Source organism: Lontra canadensis, unplaced genomic scaffold (genome assembly GCF_010015895.1).
Source record: "Lontra canadensis isolate GAN:19392208 unplaced genomic scaffold, GSC_riverotter_1.0 scaffold25, whole genome shotgun sequence".
Lineage (NCBI taxonomy): Eukaryota > Metazoa > Chordata > Mammalia > Carnivora > Mustelidae > Lontra > Lontra canadensis.
Genome location: NW_022631019.1, coordinates 1,137,063 through 1,155,530, shown reverse-complemented (window position 1 = coordinate 1,155,530; position 18,468 = coordinate 1,137,063). Strand labels below are relative to the sequence as shown.

The 18,468-nt window shown below is 66.4% G+C and overlaps 3 protein-coding genes across 4 annotated transcripts in view; 2 read left to right on the top strand and 1 right to left on the bottom strand.

Annotated features, from left to right (window-relative positions):
* PLCH2 (phospholipase C eta 2) overlaps positions 1-1,755 on the bottom strand; it is a 63,289-nt gene extending 61,534 nt beyond the window's left edge. For both annotated transcript variants that reach the window (XM_032863197.1, XM_032863193.1), the window contains exon 1: positions 1,677-1,755. In XM_032863197.1, the coding sequence (XP_032719088.1) occupies positions 1,677-1,755 (79 nt within the window). The remainder of the gene's footprint in view (positions 1-1,676) is intronic.
* Positions 1,756-8,026: 6,271 nt separating this feature from the next.
* On the top strand, positions 8,027-13,031 carry LOC116871333 (basic proline-rich protein-like). Its single transcript, XM_032864025.1, has 4 exons — positions 8,027-8,050; positions 9,062-9,196; positions 9,667-9,740; positions 11,870-13,031. Exons 1-4 carry the CDS (start codon positions 8,027-8,029, stop codon positions 13,029-13,031), a joined length of 1,395 nt encoding a protein of 464 aa, XP_032719916.1.
* An 80-nt stretch (positions 13,032-13,111) lies between these two features.
* Positions 13,112-18,202, top strand: PEX10 (peroxisomal biogenesis factor 10). Its single transcript, XM_032863192.1, has 6 exons — positions 13,112-13,235; positions 13,797-13,877; positions 14,369-14,775; positions 15,986-16,161; positions 16,340-16,475; positions 17,669-18,202. The coding sequence occupies exons 1-6, from the start codon at positions 13,124-13,126 to the stop codon at positions 17,735-17,737; spliced, it is 981 nt and encodes a 326-aa protein (XP_032719083.1). The 5' UTR covers positions 13,112-13,123; the 3' UTR covers positions 17,738-18,202.
* The last annotated feature ends 266 nt before the right edge of the window (positions 18,203-18,468 follow it).

The following is an 18,468-nucleotide window of genomic DNA, read 5'->3' as shown; positions in this document are numbered from 1 at the left end:
CAGAGCACACACACAACCCACTCCACACACACACACGTGCACAGAACCTCACAGGGTGCGCGCCAATTCCTGCCACATACACTTGCCCACGCGCACTTCCACCGCCGCTACCCTGAGGGGCCTCCCCCCGAACAGGCAGCAGAGAGCCTGGGGACGAGTGGGTCCTCCTGGGCAAATCAACCCACCGGGACGCACGCACATGGGCCACCACCCCGAAACGTGGGCCTGCTGGCCGGGCCTCACCCCAATGGCCCTCCCTCTTGGCTCTCCTCCCCCACCTCCCGAGAGAGCTGAGTCCGGGTCTACCCGCTGCCCATCCATCCAGGAGGAGCCAGGAGGAGTCAGGGCCCCTGCACCAGCCGGCGAGGCCGACCGGCTGCTGCTCAGAGACGAGAGCGGGAGAGCCAGCGGACTTGGGAACTCTCCGCTCCAGGTGGGCACCAGCAGGCCCCCCAGCTCCAAGCCCAAACTCCCGAGTCAGGGGCTGGCAGGACCCCAGCCCAGAGGTAGCAGCTCCGCCCCAGCCCGAGGGGCCTAGGCCGTGGTACCGGGCACAGATGAGCCCCAGTGGCCTCCGCTGCACCCAGGGTGCGGGAGACTCAGGACACGGCAACCAGCTGTCCTGGGGCAGAAAAGGATAAGCCCCCTGCCTCTCGGAGAGCCTTGCCCGGCCTGCAGGCTCCCACCGAGCAGTATGCGAGTCTTCCACATGGACAGACCGTCTCTGACTCGAGCAAATTATACGGCAGGAGAGCCGCTGCGGCCCGTGTCTGCCGGCTCCCACCCTGCCCTCGGGGAGGGGCTCTCCCACCTAGCCAGGCTCGCCTGCACCCCTGTACTCCTGTGTGCTTCCAGGCGTTGGAAGCCGAGATGCCACAAACAAGCGTAAGGCGGTGGTTCCGTGGCACATTCACGTCGCAGGACCTTCTCTAGCCATGTCCCTGAGATGTGAGCGCTCCCATGGGCACGCGACACCCCAGCTCTCCGGAAGTTGGAGAGGAGACCGCATGCTCCAAACCAGTGCTACCCTATTCCGGAGACCACAGATGCCACTGCCTACAGGCCACAGGGAGGCACAGACCAGACAGGCCCAGGGACAATGAGAGCCTCCCCGGGATGCACAGCCCAGCTGTGCTGAGGACCCCCGAGCTGAGCCAGGATCCCAGGGGTCCCACTGACACAGACAGAGCTGGCAGGCAAGCCGGCAGCCCCGAAGCCATCTTCCTAACAGGAAAGTCTGTTCCCTCTGCCAGCCTTGCCCTGGCCCTTGAGCAGAGGGCACACCCGGGCTGCAGGCAGTGGGGGCTTGACCTTGCTTGGCTCCCCTCTCCCACTCTTAGCCCCAGCCCTGCAGGAAGCCTGCATCGCCTTTGCCTGAAGCCGCGGGGAGCCCCCCTTGGACACACTTGTTCCTGGACCACAATTCCTGCTCAACTAGAGGAAAGCTAGGGTCCTTGGGTGAGGCCACCTCAGCCCCCCATCTCGGAAAAAGACCAGCAAAGACATGTCACCCTTGTGCACTGGGGACGGGGCACACCAGCCACTGTTGGCATCGTGTGCTGGGCCCCCCGCCCACGGCAGGCCCCCTGTTCTGGGGGCACAGGCAGAACTCTTTCTCCCGGGAGGGAGGACTGGACTCCGAACCACGTCCGTGTCTGACCAGAGGCCTCACTCACCCACAGGCAGAATATTGATGTTCAGGAAAGACTGTCCAGTCCTCAGATTGGGCCCTGGGTCCCCTGGTGGGGGAGCCATCATGGAGGGTGGAGGCCTCTAGTCGGCCGGGGGCAGCAGGCAAGAGATGGGGCTGGCCTGGGTCACCAGCTGGGGCCACCTGTGCGTGGGAGGCCAGAAGAAGCCGCTCTGAGGTCCCTCTGTCCCCGGGGCCCCCGGCGTCCCCCTCTGGAGTAGAGGCTGGACCTGCGTGTCATCACACACCTGGAGAGAGAGCAGGGCGGCAGCGTGAGGCCTGGCCGGCCATCCAGGCCAATGGCAGGGTGGGATTGGGGCCCTTGTTGTAGGACAGCCCAGCTCACCGCCCTCCGGAGTGGAACAGCCCACCCAGGTGAGGGCCGGTCACCGCAGCGTCACCAAAGTGTGACCGTTGCCCGGTGCTGGGACCTTCCCACAGCTCCATGAAGTTCAGAGACAGAACAGGCATCATTTCACAGAAATCAGCCCGTGCCTTCGGCTGTGAAGGAGGAGCCGGCGTGCTGCGGGCCGTGGTGGGGCGGGCCCCGGGGCCCAGAAACGGCCGAGGAGACTGCCGTCTCACCCTTCCCACAGCCCTTGGCACCGTCCCCCCCGGCCCTGGGGCTCAGGCCCTTTCAGCCACCTGACGGTCTGTGCAGGAGATGGAGCGCCTTTGTTCTCCAAACCCCTGGTGGGACCCCAGGTTCTGCCTGCCTCCTTGTGCCCCCCAAGTCTCAGCCCCACTGGCCTCTGCTCAGGCTCCTTTCCAGCTTGGAAACCCCACTCCAGCCAACCAGCTCTCCTCACTCCCCCGGCTGCCTCCTTCCAGGGACTTCCTCCTCCCTGGGGGCCAGAGAGGGGCTGCAGAGGCCAGGTGGGAGGCCACTGGGCCCAGGACAGAGTTTCCCGGCCTAGCCTTGGGGTAGACCTCGGGACACCTGGGCCCTCCAGACACCCAGAGCCGTGCTCTACCCAAGGAGGAAGCATGACCAAAGGTGGGCAGGCCCAGGCTCCCCACGGCACCCCCTCTCCCCAGGTCCCCTCAGATCAATCTTAGCACATGACACTTGAAACCCAGGCCTCTGATGCCCCCTCCAACCCCCAGAAGTCTGTCCCTCCTTCATCCTGGCCCGCTCCGGCCCCCCGACCTCCATCTGGCCTACCCCCTCCAGTAGACCTAGAATTTGCCCGCCATGGGCTCTCCAGGGTCCCGTGCCTCAGAAGAGCATGGGGAGAGACCAGGTGGCCCAAAGGCCAGGGCACCCAGGGCTCATGGGTCCCTCCAGCACCAGCCCGGCTCTGCCCACTACAGACCTTCACGGGCGCACCCTCTGCTCCCGGTTACCCCTCTGCATGCCCCAGCCCCAGGCTCACCAGCAGGTGTGGGGTCTCCTGGCCCAGGTTCACCCGAGGCAGCCAGATCGCTGCAGCCCACCAGGCCGGAGCAAGCTCCTGCCGCCGTCCCAGCCGGCTACTGCCGGGTCCCCGAGCAGGCACCGCGGCTTCCTGCCGCCCCGGGAGCCCAGGATCCGTGCCCGGACACGTCTGTAAGCGCGGGCCGGGTGTGGGGCTCAGCAGGGCTGGCACAGTAGAACCTAATTAGGCAACAGCACCCCACCACAAGCCGGGGCGCGGCCGTTACGGACCGTGAGGTCAGCCCTTGGCATAAGCCCGGCCGCACCTGGCCGTGTGAGCGGAGCCCCACCCCGCCGACCCCTGCTCCTCAAGCCATGCCAGGCTCCCCCATGCTGCCCCCCCTTACAGCCACACGGGCACACTGGGCCCCCTGACAGTCTGGGGGCCCACGGCTGGGTCAGCAGCCTCGGGAGTGGGTGCTGCGGAGGGGAGGCACGGCCCTCAGCGGAGCCTCTTCCTCCTTGCAGGGCCCCAGGGGAGGAGGGGGCCTCCTCCAGAGCACTCGGCCTCTGCCCAGACTCCCACCCAGATGCCAACGTCAAGTCCTGGAAACTGGCCACTGCCCACAGGTGACCACTCACGGATGACATTGTTCAGAGCCAGGCTGGGCCAGGCTGTGGGACAGGGCGGAGAGGCCCACCTGACCCCTGCCCCCCCAGCACCAGCCTAGTTAATCAGGACATACAGCCCAGGCCCAGACAGGTGGGAGGGCGGCCCAGCCCAAGTCCGTTTGCCAGGGGTGTGATGCTCACACCCAGGTGGGCACGCCCACCCCCATAGAATGGCCACCTGCCCCCACCAAGCCCCCAGGGGACAAAGGGGTCCGTCGCCTGCCCTTGCCAGTCCGTGGTGCCCCACCCATCCTTGCTGTCCTTGCGCACAAGGAGAGCCAGTGTGTGTCCCCCCACGCCCCAGGGGCTTCCTCCCCCCGTGACTCTGATGCCCGCCGCACCCCCTCGCTGTGTCCTGCAGACTCCTCGCGGGAGTGCCGAGGGGCCCACCGCAAGCCCCAGCCTGTCCCCAGACACCTCTTCCTCCTGCCTCACCGCCCCCAACCCCATGGGACGTCACCAGGTCTGCCTCTCCCTTCATTGGCGTCCACTGGCCGGGAGCGACCCCCAGGGTGGGGAGGGGGAAACAGGCCAGACACAGGTACCAGCTTGGGACCCTGCTGCTCTGCCCGGAGAGAGCACCACGCAGGCCCCCAGGGTGCGGGGAAGACACCGGCAGCGGCGTTATCCAGGGGGACGCACAAGAGGAATGACAGGCTGCGCAGCAGCAGCGGGAACTAGAAGCACCCTGAGAGCACAGAACGGAGCCAAGGAAGCAGAGGCCGGAGGGGGCACGCCGGAGGGGGCACGCTTCCCAAAGCGCGGCCACGGGGAGCCCCGGGGGCCCCCAGAACCCCCAACACAGGGCACGCGGTCTGCTCTGTCCGCACAGCCTCCTCTTCTCCCCTGCGCCGACTTCAGCGCGGCGGGTGAGGCTCTGCACGGACCAGGCCGCAGCTCCAGGCAGCACCGGGTCAGCCCTCCCCCCACCCCCCGCCTCCGTCACCAGGCGCCCAGAGTCACAGAGAGAAAGCCACTGCCCTGGGGACTTCTGGAAGGCGAGCTGAGGTTCCCAGCACCCTGTGTGAGCCGCAGGGCGCGGACGACGTTGGTGGGAAAGAGCGGCTGCAGCCCGTGCACCAGGCGGCCTGCGTGCGCCTCAGTGGGCACCGCGCTCCCGAAGCCCGCACGGCAAGCCCCGCCACCTGCGGGCAAAGCGACAGGATCTGTTGCCGATGACGTTCGAGCTGAAGTCGAAGTGAGCATTTTGGGGCGCACGTACCCGGCACGGCGAGTCTGATGGCTTCCAAGTGTCTGAAGGCATCTCCTCACGGCGGCGTGGCAGCGCTAGGGACAGACGGGCGTGTCAACGTCCAGGAAGTCTGCCCCCGCCCGCCCCGGCCCCCCGGCCTGCCGGCCAGTGCTCAGGTAGAGGGAGATCCACTCATGGGGAAACACGGACCACTGGGACCGAGGAGGCAGAGCCCCACACTCACCTGCGACCCCCTCTGTCCTTGGCTGTGGCAGGGGCCAGGACCACGTGCTGTTCTCAGGGGGCTCCTGCGTGTGCGCCCCACCCACCGCCCCCCCCAACAGCAGGTGCGGTGGCCGCAGGGCAGCCACAGATCCAGAGCCCAGCCCCTTCCTCCTGCCCGGCATGGCAGAGACCTGCAACCCCAAACACCCCCTTCTCACTGGATTTGGTTTTGGGGGGAAAAAGCTACTCATTATAAAATATTATTTATATTAACGTAAACAGGCACAGCCACTCTGGAAAACAGTATGGAAGTTCCCCAAAAACTATAAATAGAAAGACCGTAGGACCCAGCGACCCGTTGCCGCGCTGCCTGCAGACACACAACACGGATCCGGGAAGATGTGACGCCCCCGTGTGTCCCACAGCCGAGACACGGAAGCACGCGCGTGTCCACCGCCAAGGCGAGACGTGCCACACACACGACGGAGGGGACTCGGCCGTCAGGAGGGGGAGCGCTTGCCACCTGCCGCTGCGTGCGCGTGGCTGTGCGTGACCGAGAGGCGTCACGCTAAGCGAAGCCAGTCCGTCCCGGAAAGACAAACACGCGATTCCACACGCACGTGGAACCTCCACACCACAGCCAACGAACAAAGACGCAAACGGACTCTTAAGTACAGAGAACACATGGGTGGTTTTCTGAGGGGAGGCAGGTGGGGGGCGGAGGGCTGCGGACTTCAGTCACAGGATAAGATGTCCCGGGGATGGAAAGGACAACATGGGGACCGCAGTCAGCAGGACGCAGCACCGTCTGCACGCTGAGCCATGCACACGCCCGGTTCTCCTGGGCCACCGCCTGGGCCCCGGAAGCCGCCGCGCACGGCTCTCAAGTCTGCCTCGACAGCAGACGAGAAACGTTCTCTGCAGTGACGCGTGATGAGTCGACGGTTAACCAGGAGGACTGTGTCGAGAGAATTCTTTTAGATGACGAGTTTTCATACTTGGCGAAGTAACTACCAGATAATAATCATAACCAGGAGGCACTGGTACGATTCACCAGCAGCTCCCGGGGGCAAAACCCTCGATGGGCGGTTGGGCGCTGTTTGCCAATTTCCACGTAAATGCGCCCACGGCAGCCCGTTTCCCGCCCGGAGGAAACGCAGCCGCCGAAGTCCCCGGGGACGGCCGCCAGGCAGACGCTGGGACCCCGCGGCTTCGAGATGAGGGCGCCGACGGCAGCGGGACGCGGCCTCTGAGGACACCAGAAGTGTGACCGTTCGTTACCTCACGTTTCTGACACAACTCATATGTTTTTCGTAATTTAATTAGTTTAATTTGATTTTAACAGCGGCCGTGTGTCACAGCCAGCTCGCGAGCCCGTGCGCACGACCCAGTCCCCACAGCACCAAACACCCCGGGGACCCCAGAAACGGCTCGGCCTGGAAACGGGCCCGGAGACCACCTTGTGCTCTGCTAAGACTGATTTTTTAAAATTCCGGCAAAACCACCCCATCCGTGCTGAGAAGACAGACCTGAAACCCACCAGGGCACATCCGGCGGGGCCAGACAGGCAAGTGGCGATCCGTCGTGAGGACTGGCCCCTGCGGCCCTCTGTGCTTGAGGACTCCTGGGGTCAGAACGCGCTGGAAAGCACGGCCTGGGAGCTTCTCTGAGTCTTGGTTTCCTCACCGGTCGAGCAGGGTGCTGAGCGCCCCTTCCCCCGCAGGAGACAGCAGGCGCGGGGTTCACCTGCGGAGGGGCCTGGAGAAGCCCAGCCTGGCGGGCAGGCACAGGTCCCTCCCGGTCATCATGCCCTGGGACCCCTGTGCCTGGGGACACTTTCCCGTGCTCACACCAGGAACACATCCTTGGGGGCAGGGCACACCTCACGACTGGAGACAGGCCTGGGAAGCTCCCACACCCTGCCCGGGGGCCGGAGCCCCTGCCTGCACTGCATCTTGTCCCCTCGAGGGCCACTCGGGCCTGACAAGCAGCTGCAGGCAGAGACGTAAGGGAGCAGTTCTGTCTCCACGCCACAGCCCAGGGCCCGTGAGGGACAGCAGAGACCCCGCCTTGAATGCCTCCATCCAACAGCTCCCCTCAGCCCAGATGAGATGCTGAGTCTCTGGGGTGGGGGCCAGAGTCTGCTGACATCAAGAGGCAAGTTGAGGTTTGGGACAGGAGGAGGGCAGAGGCGCAGGGCCAGTCCCCACATCCCTCTGTCCTTAACCCAGAGCTCACTGAGTTCCTGATCAATGACACACCCTGAGGCAACCCCGTACCCACCAGCCAAGCTGCCAAAAAGCTCCAGAGCAGAGGAGGGAAGAAGGGGCTCAGAGGGGCCCAAGGGTTGGCCACGCCCCCAGGACCCTCTGCAGAAGGGGACCCTTCAGGCAGAAGGGACAGCGTGTGCAAAGGCTCTGCGGCAGGAAGGGCCCTGTGATCTGCGGGCCCAGGGCTGGCACGGAGCCCCGGTCCCAGTGTGGACGGAACTACGATGGGGCTCCCGGCGTCCTCCAAGGATTAGCCCGGAGGAGCTCGCATCTCAGTTGGGGGGCACCTCCCAAAGTCCTGCCTGCCAGGCCCAGTGCCTGCCGTCACCTGATGGTGCCCCAGGCCACCTGCTGGGCCACAGAGCAAGGGGAAGGAGGGGCTGGGGAAGGCTGCAAGGACCCTGCCGGCCTCCAGCCCAGGAGCCACTGTTTGGGGGCGCCCTTTCCTGCCCTCGGCACCAAAACAAGAGGTCCTTTGTTCCTTTCTTGTTTGTTCAGGAACACTTCTGAAGCCCCTCGTGGAACCAGGACCCCGCAGTGACCCGTCAGAAGTGCCACACTCGTGTGGCTCACATCACAAGGAGGCAGGCAGCAGACCCCATCCCCGATTATAAAGGACCATGCAGGGGACCACGCCCGCGAAGGTGAGTGCAGCGGGGCGGGAAACTGCAGGGACCTGAAGGTGTCCTCCTGGGCGGGAGCAGCCTTCGCCTATCAGGGCACCCATATTCCTGCGCCCCTCTTTTCAAGGTGTCCATAATATCCACGGGGCCTCCAGTGCCAAGGTCAGACCCAGAACTCTGTCTTCAGGCACTGGGGAGCCTCTGAAGGTTCCGGAGCAGGGACAGGACGGTTTGGTGCCGCAGGGGCAGTGAGGCAGGGGCCAGGTGCTGGCCAGGCGCTCAGCCCCACCACGTGCCCAGAGCCACCAGATCCAGCGGGCCCTACTAGGCCCCGGCCTTTGGAGACACAGAAGGTAGGTCACGCCTGTTTGTCAGTTTATAGCCAATAAAGGGGCCAGAGCAATGAGCGTGCGCACCAGCCAGAACACCCAGAACCTTTTGCTCAGCCCCGCCCACCGGCCTCTCTGCTCACAGGAGAACCCCAGGGCACACTCAGGGCACCCCTGGGCCACACGTGGGCCTCTCAGCCAGGCAGGGGCGTCCGTCCCATATGCGCACGAGGCCCCACAGGTCTTGTCGCTTCAGACCAGGAAGGTCATGGGCCTTCAACAGCCTCAGTTCTCCAACTCTGCAGCAGAAATCTGCCATCTGCCTCTTTTTGGCTCACGGGGGTGCGCCCCGAGTGGGGCCCGAGGAACCAGGAGGAGCTGCTTCCCTTGGACGCTGCTGATGTCGTGCAAACCCACGTTCAGGAACCAAGTGGCTGCACCACGGAAGCTGAGCACATGCTCCCGGAGCCCTGACCCGGAGGAAACACGGGCGGGACAGGCCGTGGCCTGGGTCCCCAGGAGCGCCTGCCCTGCCCTGGGTCACCTGTCCACGCAGTCCCTCTGCCTTCCACAGGGGGGAGCCCCTGCTGCTGGTCAGTGCCTGCTCGGGGAACAGAGCAGGGAGCGGGTCAGGAGGTTCCCCCAGACTGACCCCCCCGCCTGCTGGCAGAGGCTTTCACCACCTGCTGCCCCCTCTTCCCAGGACCCCGAGCCACTCAGGCCCCCAGGGCCATGCCCCCCCCAGCACCGCAGCCAGGGCCTGTGGCTCCCGGAGCCTGGGGAGCTGAGTGCCTCTACGGCCTTCTTTGGCAGAAGAGGAAACCGAGACCCAGGAAAGGTGGGGACCTGCCCAGACGCGGCAGCCACAACGAAGAGGCTGCCCGAGGACAGCGGCGCCCCAGGAGAGAGGAGGAGCCTCCAGCACCCAGTCCCTCAGAAGTGGCCGCCTGCCCACAGCCCCACCCAGGACATGGCCCCAGGACAGGCCTGACCTGCCAGCTCCCCGGGATGGAGGCCACACCCCTGGCTGGAGTGAGGGGAGCGCACGGGTGACCAGTGCCACTCCCGACACCCTGCCCAGCCTGCGGCCCCGCTGAGGCTTCCCCATCGGGCTCTCCCCGGTCCATGGGTCCTCACTCTTGGGAACCCCACTCTGCAGGGGCCTGGCCTCCCCCCCACTTTCTTTCTCCCTGCAGCCCCACAAGACCCCTCTCTCTTGTATGGATGGAGCCCTCCCTCCCCTTCTGCCAGAGCAAAGCCTCCTCGTCCAGGAAACCCTCCTGAACAGTCTCTTCCTTGGGCCCTTAGCGTCTTACACCAACCAGCTCAGCCCGGGGTGATGGCCGCACCCGCCTGAAGACCCCGTGCCTGTCCAGCAACAGGCAAGGCCATTAGGGAACAGCTGTGGGACCGGACAGAACTGGGACCTGCCTGGTGCCTGCTTTTACCAGAGAAGAGCCTCTCTGACCTTTGGTCGCTTAGCTCTGCCACGTGACGGTAACCCCTTCCTGCCCCAGCCCCTGAGTTCGGCTTCCTGTCCTGGCTCCGGTGGAACCCCGAGCATGGCCCCGAGCCCCACAGCGCCAGGCTGGCTCTGTTCCTGCCAGCCGTGCTGCTCCGCCAGGAAAATGACATCCCTGACCAGCACAAGAACACACTGGTCCCCAGCCACCCTCTGGCGTCCTGAGTCACTGACATCACCCCCCAGACAAGGCCGAGCCCCAGGCCCAGGCTCGGTTCTCTGGCCCCTCATCCTGACCCCACCTGACAAGCCCCCCAACTGGGCAGTGCTATGGGACCACCCCTCAGCTGAGGCCTCTGCTCAGGGGGCTGGCAGGAGTCCCAGGGTTGTGTAGCCCTGGCTCTGTTCTGGGGTGCTGCCTCCCCGCACCCAGGGCTGCCCTCCCCTCCACAGGTTGCCCCCACCCCTTGCCCACTCATGGCCACTGGATGTTCTTGCCAGGCGGTGGAGTGAGGTGCATTCCTGGGCCGCCAAGCCCTCCAGAAAGTCACGGGGCGGAGGAGCCTGTCCTCTGTGTTCGTCCAGAAGCTGCTCCCCACAAGGCAGCAGTGCCCTCCTCTGCTCAGCACCCGCAGGGCTCCTGCCCCATAAGGGACACACACACAGCCTTCTCCATCATCCTGTGTCCCCCTGGATTGACATCTCTGCCTGGGAACCCCCACTCCCAGTCCCAGGACAGGGACGCACCCCACCTGGCATTTGACCCGAGGATCCTGAACCTTGGCGACAGCGGAGGGAGTCACATGCTGAGCCCACCTTAGTGAGAATGGGGCCAATGAGCTGACCCACAGGGTTTTTCCTTCTCTCCTGCTGGCACTGTCTTCCTCAGCACGTGTGTGTGCCAGGCTTGGCGATACGACGGCCACCCAAGCAGGAAGGCTATACCAGGTGGAGCCGGCCTCCCTGGAGAAGCAGAGGAACACTGGCAAGCTGCCCAGTGGACCACTGGGTGGCCCCCTAGGCTGCTGGGTGGCACTGGGTGGAGGTGGGAGATGAGGTGGGGACCGAGGTTGAGGTATGCAGCGGGGCTCCCGTGAGGGGCCGGAGCAGACATCCGGGAGGAGGGACAGGGGACACTACATGCTGGGAGTTAGACTACTGCTCCACGGGTGGCCTGGGACCCAGGTGACTCGAGCGCTGCCACACCAGCGAATTCTATCAGTGTTCCCATTTCACAGTGCAGAAAACAGAGGTCTGGGGCTTAAGGCAGCTTGTGTGTATGTGAGAGCTCCCTGTAAGTGACCGAGGGCCTGCGGAGGTCACAGGTGGTAGGGTCAGAGACTGGCTGGCACTGAGTCAGAGATCAGCACAGCCAATGGCTCGGCGTCCACGGGACACTCTGTTTAAAAACAGAGCAACCCCTTACTGCACGCCCAGCCCACAGAGAGCGGCCCCACACCAGGGCCGGACTCCAGCCGGCCACCTCGGCCCCACACGGGTCCACACAGCTCTCTGCCTTCCTGACAGAGGAGGTCAGAGTCACTCTGCCACCACTTTGAATTCTGATCCAGGTTCATTCTAGGGTGAAACTCACTCCCTGATCCCCAGAAAATCTGCCCACTGACCTGGCGGAGCAGATGGGCTGACGGCACCACCTGCCGGCCGCTCTGCCTTCGGACTCCAACCCAAAGACCTCTTAGGGCCCACGGGGCAGCCCCGGGGGTTGGGAACTTGAGTCTGAACCCAGGAGGGACCCAGGTCCCAGAACAACACACACTTGGTCGCATGGTTCCTGGCGCTGCCCTGCCCAGGCGGGAGGCCTGAGCGGGGGAGCTGCTGCAAGGTACCGTCCTGAGCAGCGCCCACGGGCGGGTGGGACAGGCCAGTGAGGGCAGGAAAAGCCCCACCGCAGCCGGGTGCCAGTGGGCGGGGCTGTCTGTGCGAACCCTCCGGCCAGGGCGTCTTTGGGACGCGGAGAGTTTCAGGCTGGCGAACGCAGCTGGGCAGAGACTTGTGAAGGACTCGGGGTCTTCCACCGGCCACCCCCAGACGAGGGGTCTACCCTGCACTGCCCACTAAAGCCTCAGGCAGCCTCGGTCTGCAGGAAACAGGGCCAGGGGCAGGGGCTCGGCTCCAGAAGGGCACGAAGGCTCCAGCGGCAGGCGGGACTGTGGGAACCGCCCAGGCCGCGCCTTCCCTCTCGGAGGAGCCCACAGCCCGGGGGCCGCCCGTGAGCTCCGGGCCGGTGTCCCCAGCCCGGCCGCAGCCTGGCGGCTTCTCCGCGCTCCGCGCGCCCGCAGAGGAGGGCAGCAGTGGGGCCCAGCCTGCGGCCTGGCCCGCCCTCCGTGACCCCCCCACCCCCCGCGCCTCGGGCAAGGTCGGTGCGGCCTCGGCGGCTCCCCAGCCCTGCGGGGCCGAAAGCGCGCGGGGCTTCCCCTCCGCGGCCGGGCCTGGCGCCACGCAGGTGGGCCTGGGGCGCGCCCTGCCCTCCCTCGGCCGCGCCACAGGTGCGGCCCCGCCCTTCCGCCCGCCTCCCTCCCACCCGGCTCCTCCCCACCCGGCTCCAGTGCCGCGGTGGCCTGCGGCTGGCCCTCGGGCCGGCCCTGCGCTCGCCCTCCGCGTGCGGCCTCCCCCGGCGGCTCCTCCAAGAGCCGGGCGGCGGGACCCTCGCGGAGCCCAGCGCCCGGCGGCCCGCTGGAGGAGGGGCGGCGCCCGGCCAGTCATCGTCACCGTGGACCCCCGAGTCCTGCTCGCTCCCCACACAGCGACCCTCGGAGCCGGGACCCCGCCAGGCGCCCCCGCGCCAGAACCAGGCCCCTACCGCACCACACCCCCGATTCCGGCCCCGCCCCCGCCCCGAGGCCCCGCCCCGTCCACGCCCCCAGCCCTCATTGGTTCTCCCCCCGGGACTCCGCCCCCGGCCTGGGGCCCTGCCCTCGTTCCCGTCGCCCCCAGCGCCGCACGGCTCCGCCCCCCGCCCCTGCGTGAGTTCGGACCGCCTCTCCACCCCTCGCGCTCCCGCCCCCCGCCCCTGCCGGCTCCCACGTCGCCTCCAACCCTCACGGCTCCGCCCTCAGCCGGATTCCCGCCCGTGTTTACGTCGCCCCGCCCCCTCGCGGCCGCGCCCCCGGTCCCTGCCCGCGTTCACGTCGCCCCCAGCGCCGCACGGCTCCTCCCCGCACGCTGCCCGTCGGTTCTGCCCCTGAGCTAGGACGCGCAAGGCCGGCGCCGCACTCTGGCGTCATCAGGCAGCGCTCGCGTGGGCGTGGCCAGGCGGCTCCCAGGCCCCGGCGCGTCGCGGACATGGTCCCCGCCGCCGCCGGCCCCGCGCAGGTCGTTCGCGCGGCGCAGAAAGACGACTACTACCGCGGTGGGCTGCGGGGCGCGGCGGGCGGCGCCCTGCACAGCTTGGCGGGTGAGCCCGGGCCTGCGGCGGGAGGGAGGGGACCCCAGCGCGCGTCCGGCGGGCGGGGGCCGCGGGGCTGGGGGCCCCGAGCGGCGGGAGAAGCGGCTTGTGGCTACGCCGCGTCCCGCTCCGGCCTCTCTGTGCCGCTCTCGGCGCTTCGCAGACGCCGCCCGGTCAGTTCCGGACGTTCCCGGGTCGGCTCCGGCGGTGCGCCCCGTGTCGCGGCGGAACATGGGGGTCCGTGGGCGCGTTTAGCTCGTCTGAGGTCGCCCCGGGCCACAGCCGCCTCGCTCGGGCTCCGGGTCGCCGCCTCCCGCCCTGCGCTTGTGGCCCGTCTGGGTCCGGGACGGTGGCCGGGGCGGGCCCTGCAGGGGACACGGCTGCGGGGATGCGGGGAGGCCCTCCGGAGGCCCGGCCCGGCGGGGACGGCGAGCAGCGCGGACGTCCGCGCCGGGGGCAGACTGCGCTGCGGGACGGTCTCAGCCTGTGGAGCGGCGGCTGGACCTTGGCGGCGGGAGGAGCCACGCAGGGATTGGATCCTAACCGCCAGCCCCGCGCCCTCTCTCTCAGGTGCGAAGAGGTGGCTGGAGTGCAGGAGGGAGGTGGAGCTGCTGTCCGACGTCGCCTACTTTGGCCTCACCACGTTTGCAGGTAGCCCCGGTGGGACCCGGAGACCAGGGGCCCGGAGGTGGGGTGCGAGTGCCGCTGGCAGAGTGAGAAGCTCCTGGAGCGGCTTCCCAGTGTCCCTGGAGCTGCCCCAGACGCAGTCTCGGGAAGGAGGGGACCCTGGGGCCCTCCCCTGAAGGAGAGGCCAGGCCGTGAGCCCCAACTGGAGCCTCTGAAACTTCCAGGGTGTCACTTCTGTGCCCTCCTCTGTTCCCTTTTGTGTTCCTGGGGATCTTTGCCCTCGACTTTGCCTGGGGTGCCCGTAGGACAGTTTCTCTGTAGCTGAGTTCTGTGGCTCGTCGGGGTTCCTGGCACTAAGCCCTGTCGCAGGGCAGGGTCAGCAGGGTCCCAGTGGACCGTCGTCCTTCAGAAAATGCAGGGACCTGACAGCAAAATCCAGCACAGGGAGAAGGACAAGGATGGCAGGCCCCTGCCTCAGTTTCTCAGGCGGGTCGCCCCCACACCCTCACCGGCAGGCTACCAGACCCTCGGGGAGGAGTATGTTGGCGTCATCCAGGTGGACCCGTCCCGGAGCAGAGTACCCTCCAGGTTGCGCCGTGGCGTGCTGGTGGCGCTGCACACCATCCTGCCCTACTTGCTGGACAAGGCCCTGCTGCATCTGGAGCTTGAGCTGCAGGCCGAGGCCGACAGCCCCAGGCCCTCGCAGGGCAGCCTGGCTCTGGGCGGGCGTGGCCGGTCGGGAGCCAGGCACTGGGTGCGCCGGCACACGGCCACCCTGGCGGAACCGCAGAAGAGGACGCTCCTGCGCGCGGTGGTGGTGCTCAGGCAGGGCCTTGGCTGCCTCCAGCGGCTCCACATTGCCTGGTTCTACATCCACGGGGCCTTCTACCACCTGGCCAAAAGGCTCACAGGAGTCACTTACGTAAGTCACCGGTGCCGTGGGGACTTGCTCGCCTCTGGCTGCTGTGTGTTCAGCTTCCGGCGGCTGGCACGGTCACAGGGCTGGAGCCGGGACCCTCTCCGGAAAAACACGGTTTTACTGCATCGTGTTTGCTGGCAGACCCTAGAAAGTCAACCCTGAGGGAGAGGCTCGTCTGCCTCCCTGCCGCCAGCACTTGCAAGACTCCAGGCCCCGGGCCCACACCCACTCCTTCACAGCTGCCCTGCCGGAGGGTCAGGTGTCGCAGTGCCTCGTGTCACCGCCAGGACTTTCCCTGGGCTGAGCCTGCCAAGCAGTCCCACCTTTCATCCTGTTTCTGTCCTGGTGCCTTTGCTTCCGCATCCACACGGGAAGCCTCAGCTCAGGACCCTGATCGCGAGGGTCACCCCCTTTCTCGCCTCACTTGACAGCCCTGTCTGGTCAGCCTCGGCCCTCAGCGCGCTCTCCCGAGAGCCGCCGGCTCGCCGCCCCCAGCCTTAGCGAGGGTGTATGCTGCGTGGCTGTAGCAGAGGGGCCAGACACACGGCCTCGACCCAGGCAGAGGGTTTTGCGCTCCTGGGGTCTTCTCTGCGTGGACACATGGGGCCTGCCTGGCTGGGGGGCTCCAGCTAACGGGAGGGAGAGCAGAAGTGGAGGGCAGCTACCTTTCCCTTCGGGGGTGTGGTCTGATGTTGGGCGCGTCACTAGCTGCGGTGTCACACCGGCTGTCTCCTGTCGCCGGGAGAGCCAGGTGTCCTCCAGGAGCTGCTCTGTTCACGGGACAGAGAAGCAGGTTAGCAGCCGTGCCTGCGCGGCTTTTCCTCCTGTTGCCCTAGGCTGCTGTTCTCAAGACTCCTGCTGGCACTTGTCTCTGAGCTGTGAGTCCCCCGATGCACGCCCCTCCCCCCCCATCATCACCTGCAGCCGTAGGGACTGGACTGCAGACTTGGAGCCCGGTGGCTGTCTTCCTCACCGTCTCAGCACTCACTGTCTCCTCCAAAGTGAGGACCTGAGCTGTCCAGCAGCGGCCCCCGCCTGCGCTCAGACCTGGCGAGGTGCTCCTGCCCCCCTCACTCAGCAGAGAGACCCGGTGATCGCTCTCTGTCCCCACCTTGTGCCAGGAGGGCAGGTTTTGACCTCATTCAATGGGGCACTCTACTGCCGGGGGGTTGTGCCAACTGATCATGTGACTGTCCCTTGGGGTCCCTGACAGCTTTGCGTGCACTCTCCAGCTACGGAGGACCTGAGGGCTCGAGACAGCTACAGGCTGCTAGGAGTCCTCTCCCTGCTGCACGTGGCCCTGTCCGTGGGCCTGCAGCTGTACGGCTTCCGGCAGAGGCAGCGCGCCCGGCGGGAGTGGAAGCTGCACCGTGGCCTGACTCTCCGCAGGTGTGGGGGGAGGGGGACCAGGGGGGCTCCCAGCCTGGCTGCTGCAGCCCTGCGGGGGGGGGGGGGGGCAGGGGCGGGGGCTGAGCAGCCTTGTGTGCAGCATTGCTGCTGGGGCTCTGAGCCAGCACTGCAAGGACTCTCGTGGTCAAATCTTGGTGTCTCCCTGCCCTGCCGCCAGGAGCCACGCGGAAGAGAAAGCCGTTTCCAGAAACTCCACGTGTACGCTGTGCCTGGAGGAGCGCAAACACCCCACAGCCACGCCCTGCGGCCACCTCTTCTGCTGGGAGTGCATCACCCAGTGGTGCGACACCAAGGTGGGTGTGCCTGGGGTCAGCAGCGGCAGTCCCAGAGCGCAGGCCTCACGGGCAGGTGCACCGGCCAGCCCAGGCGGCTGTCCGGGAATCAGGAAGCCTGTCCCAGGTTTGTCTTAGGATGAACCGCATACGGGACGTACCTGGAGTCAGGGGGCTCCAGTGGCGCATCCAGAGGCATTGCTGGGAGGTGGGGACAGCAGCCAGGCCATGCGGTTCCATTCCTGGAGTTGCCCCAGTCCCCCAACCCCGCCGCTACTCAGAAGCCCGGCTGGTCTGCACCAGCAGGACCTTCTCTAGCTGGGCAGATGGCGCCGGGACGGCCTACGTGGGTGGGAGCTCCGTTCAGGGTTGTGCCCGTGACCAGAGCAGGGGCCGCCACACCATCTCTTACAGCCGCGCCGATGCCAGTGAGGGGTGGGGTTTCTGGGCCCCCAGCAGCCCTGCCGCCCAGGCCTGGCCCAGATGGAGCTTTCTCGGGGCTGAGGGTCAGGAGGCCGCACAGGTGAGGTGGGTAGACGAGGAACGGGATGTGCACCTCAGTCGCCACCTCCTGTTCTCACCTGAGGACCTTCACCTCCAGCAGTTGGCCAAGAGGCGTTCCTCAGAGCCCGTGTCCGGGGCTCACAGGAGCCACGGCCTCAGCCTGGCCACCGTCACTTAGAAACAGCACCTGTGAATGTCTGCACCACGTGGGTCCCCCTGGAGTGTCACACTCAGCCTCCACTTTGGGGCTCCTGCTCCCCATTTTGAGGGAATCCCCCAAGAACACACGTGCCATCTCCCGTAAGCAGGTGGCCCCAGACAGGAACGCCTAGTGGGAGATGAGTGGACCTCCCTGGGGACAAGAGGAATCCAGCCTGTCCTTAGGAGCGGGGCCCCTGGGACGGAGCCAGACAGGACCCCACACACTCCTCTCCACACGACACTCCATAGCAGCCGGGTGGACAGACGGCTGCCTCCCTGGCTTGGCCTCTGCTCCCAGCTCCACGCCCTACTACCCCCCGGGTCAAGGCCCTCCCTTTGGGTTTGTGACTTCTGAAAAAGATGCTTTTTTGAAATGGTTTTCATTTGAAGTTAAGAGAGACGTGTGCACCTCCCATGGTACTGCAGGTGCCGGTGTGGGAGGGCCCGTGCTGGGGCCTGTGCTGGCCACAGCATCCCTGCCCTCCCTGACCTTCCTCCTCCCCCTGCAGGCGGAGTGCCCCCTCTGCAGGGAGAAATTCCCTCCCCAGAAGCTCGTCTACCTGCGGCACTATCGCTAGCCCACCCGAGGGCAGAGGCACCGGGGACTGTCAGGAGAGAAACCCCGTCTACTCTCAAGGTCGCTTTTACTTGCACAGGAATTGCCTAACTCCGATTTTATTTCACGTCACGTGAGAAACTACACGAGCAGCTTGCGGACGGAAGCTGGACCTGCCTGCACGGTCCAGGTCTGAGGTCTCTGTGCCGAGTGTGGGCTGGCACTTCCCCGCTCAGTCGCCCCGAGCCCACGGTGCCGGTGGCGAGCGGCAGCTGGGGCAGAGCCCGCCAGGGGGTCCGCACCCCTGCCCCCACCCCCACGGTACATCTGGGTCACTTCTTCAGGAGCTGGACTATTGGACAAGGTTGTTTCCATCCCATCCCCAAACCATACAGTGGAAAGTGAGTTCCAGAAGTGGGACCAGCCATTCACGTGATGAGAAAAGGAGTCTGTGTCCGGCGCACAGCGGACGGTTGGGGTTTGGCCCAAGGGGAACGGCAGACAACGGGGCTGACCCACTGGTCGGTCCGCCAGCCCCGCTGACCTGGAAACCTTGCCCTCATCGGCAGAGGCAGGCCGCTTGGTGGCTCGGGCACATCCACTCACAGGAGCGTAAGACCCCAAGGAGTCGGGTCTCCACCTGCAGCGCGTGGCTCGCGCCGTTTCATACACGGTCAGGTCTGTGCTGCTCCAGAGGATGGAGTCCCCGTCTCGGCTGAGGTCTGCCCGCCCCGGGCTCAGGGTGCACAGCCA

Coding starts and splice junctions, on each gene's coding strand:
- LOC116871333 (XM_032864025.1), top strand. CDS start 8,027: ATGCAGGGGACCACGCCCGCGAAG. Junction 9,197..9,666: donor GAAACCGAGACCCAGGAAAG/GTGGGGACCTGC, acceptor TTGGGCCCTTAG/CGTCTTACACCAACCAGCTC. Junction 9,741..11,869: donor CCGTGCCTGTCCAGCAACAG/GCAAGGCCATTA, acceptor GGCCACCCCCAG/ACGAGGGGTCTACCCTGCAC.
- PEX10 (XM_032863192.1), top strand. CDS start 13,124: ATGGTCCCCGCCGCCGCCGGCCCCGCGCAGGTCGTTCGCGCGGCGCAG. Junction 13,878..14,368: donor TGGCCTCACCACGTTTGCAG/GTAGCCCCGGTG, acceptor CCTCACCGGCAG/GCTACCAGACCCTCGGGGAG. Junction 16,476..17,668: donor CCCAGTGGTGCGACACCAAG/GTGGGTGTGCCT, acceptor CTCCCCCTGCAG/GCGGAGTGCCCCCTCTGCAG.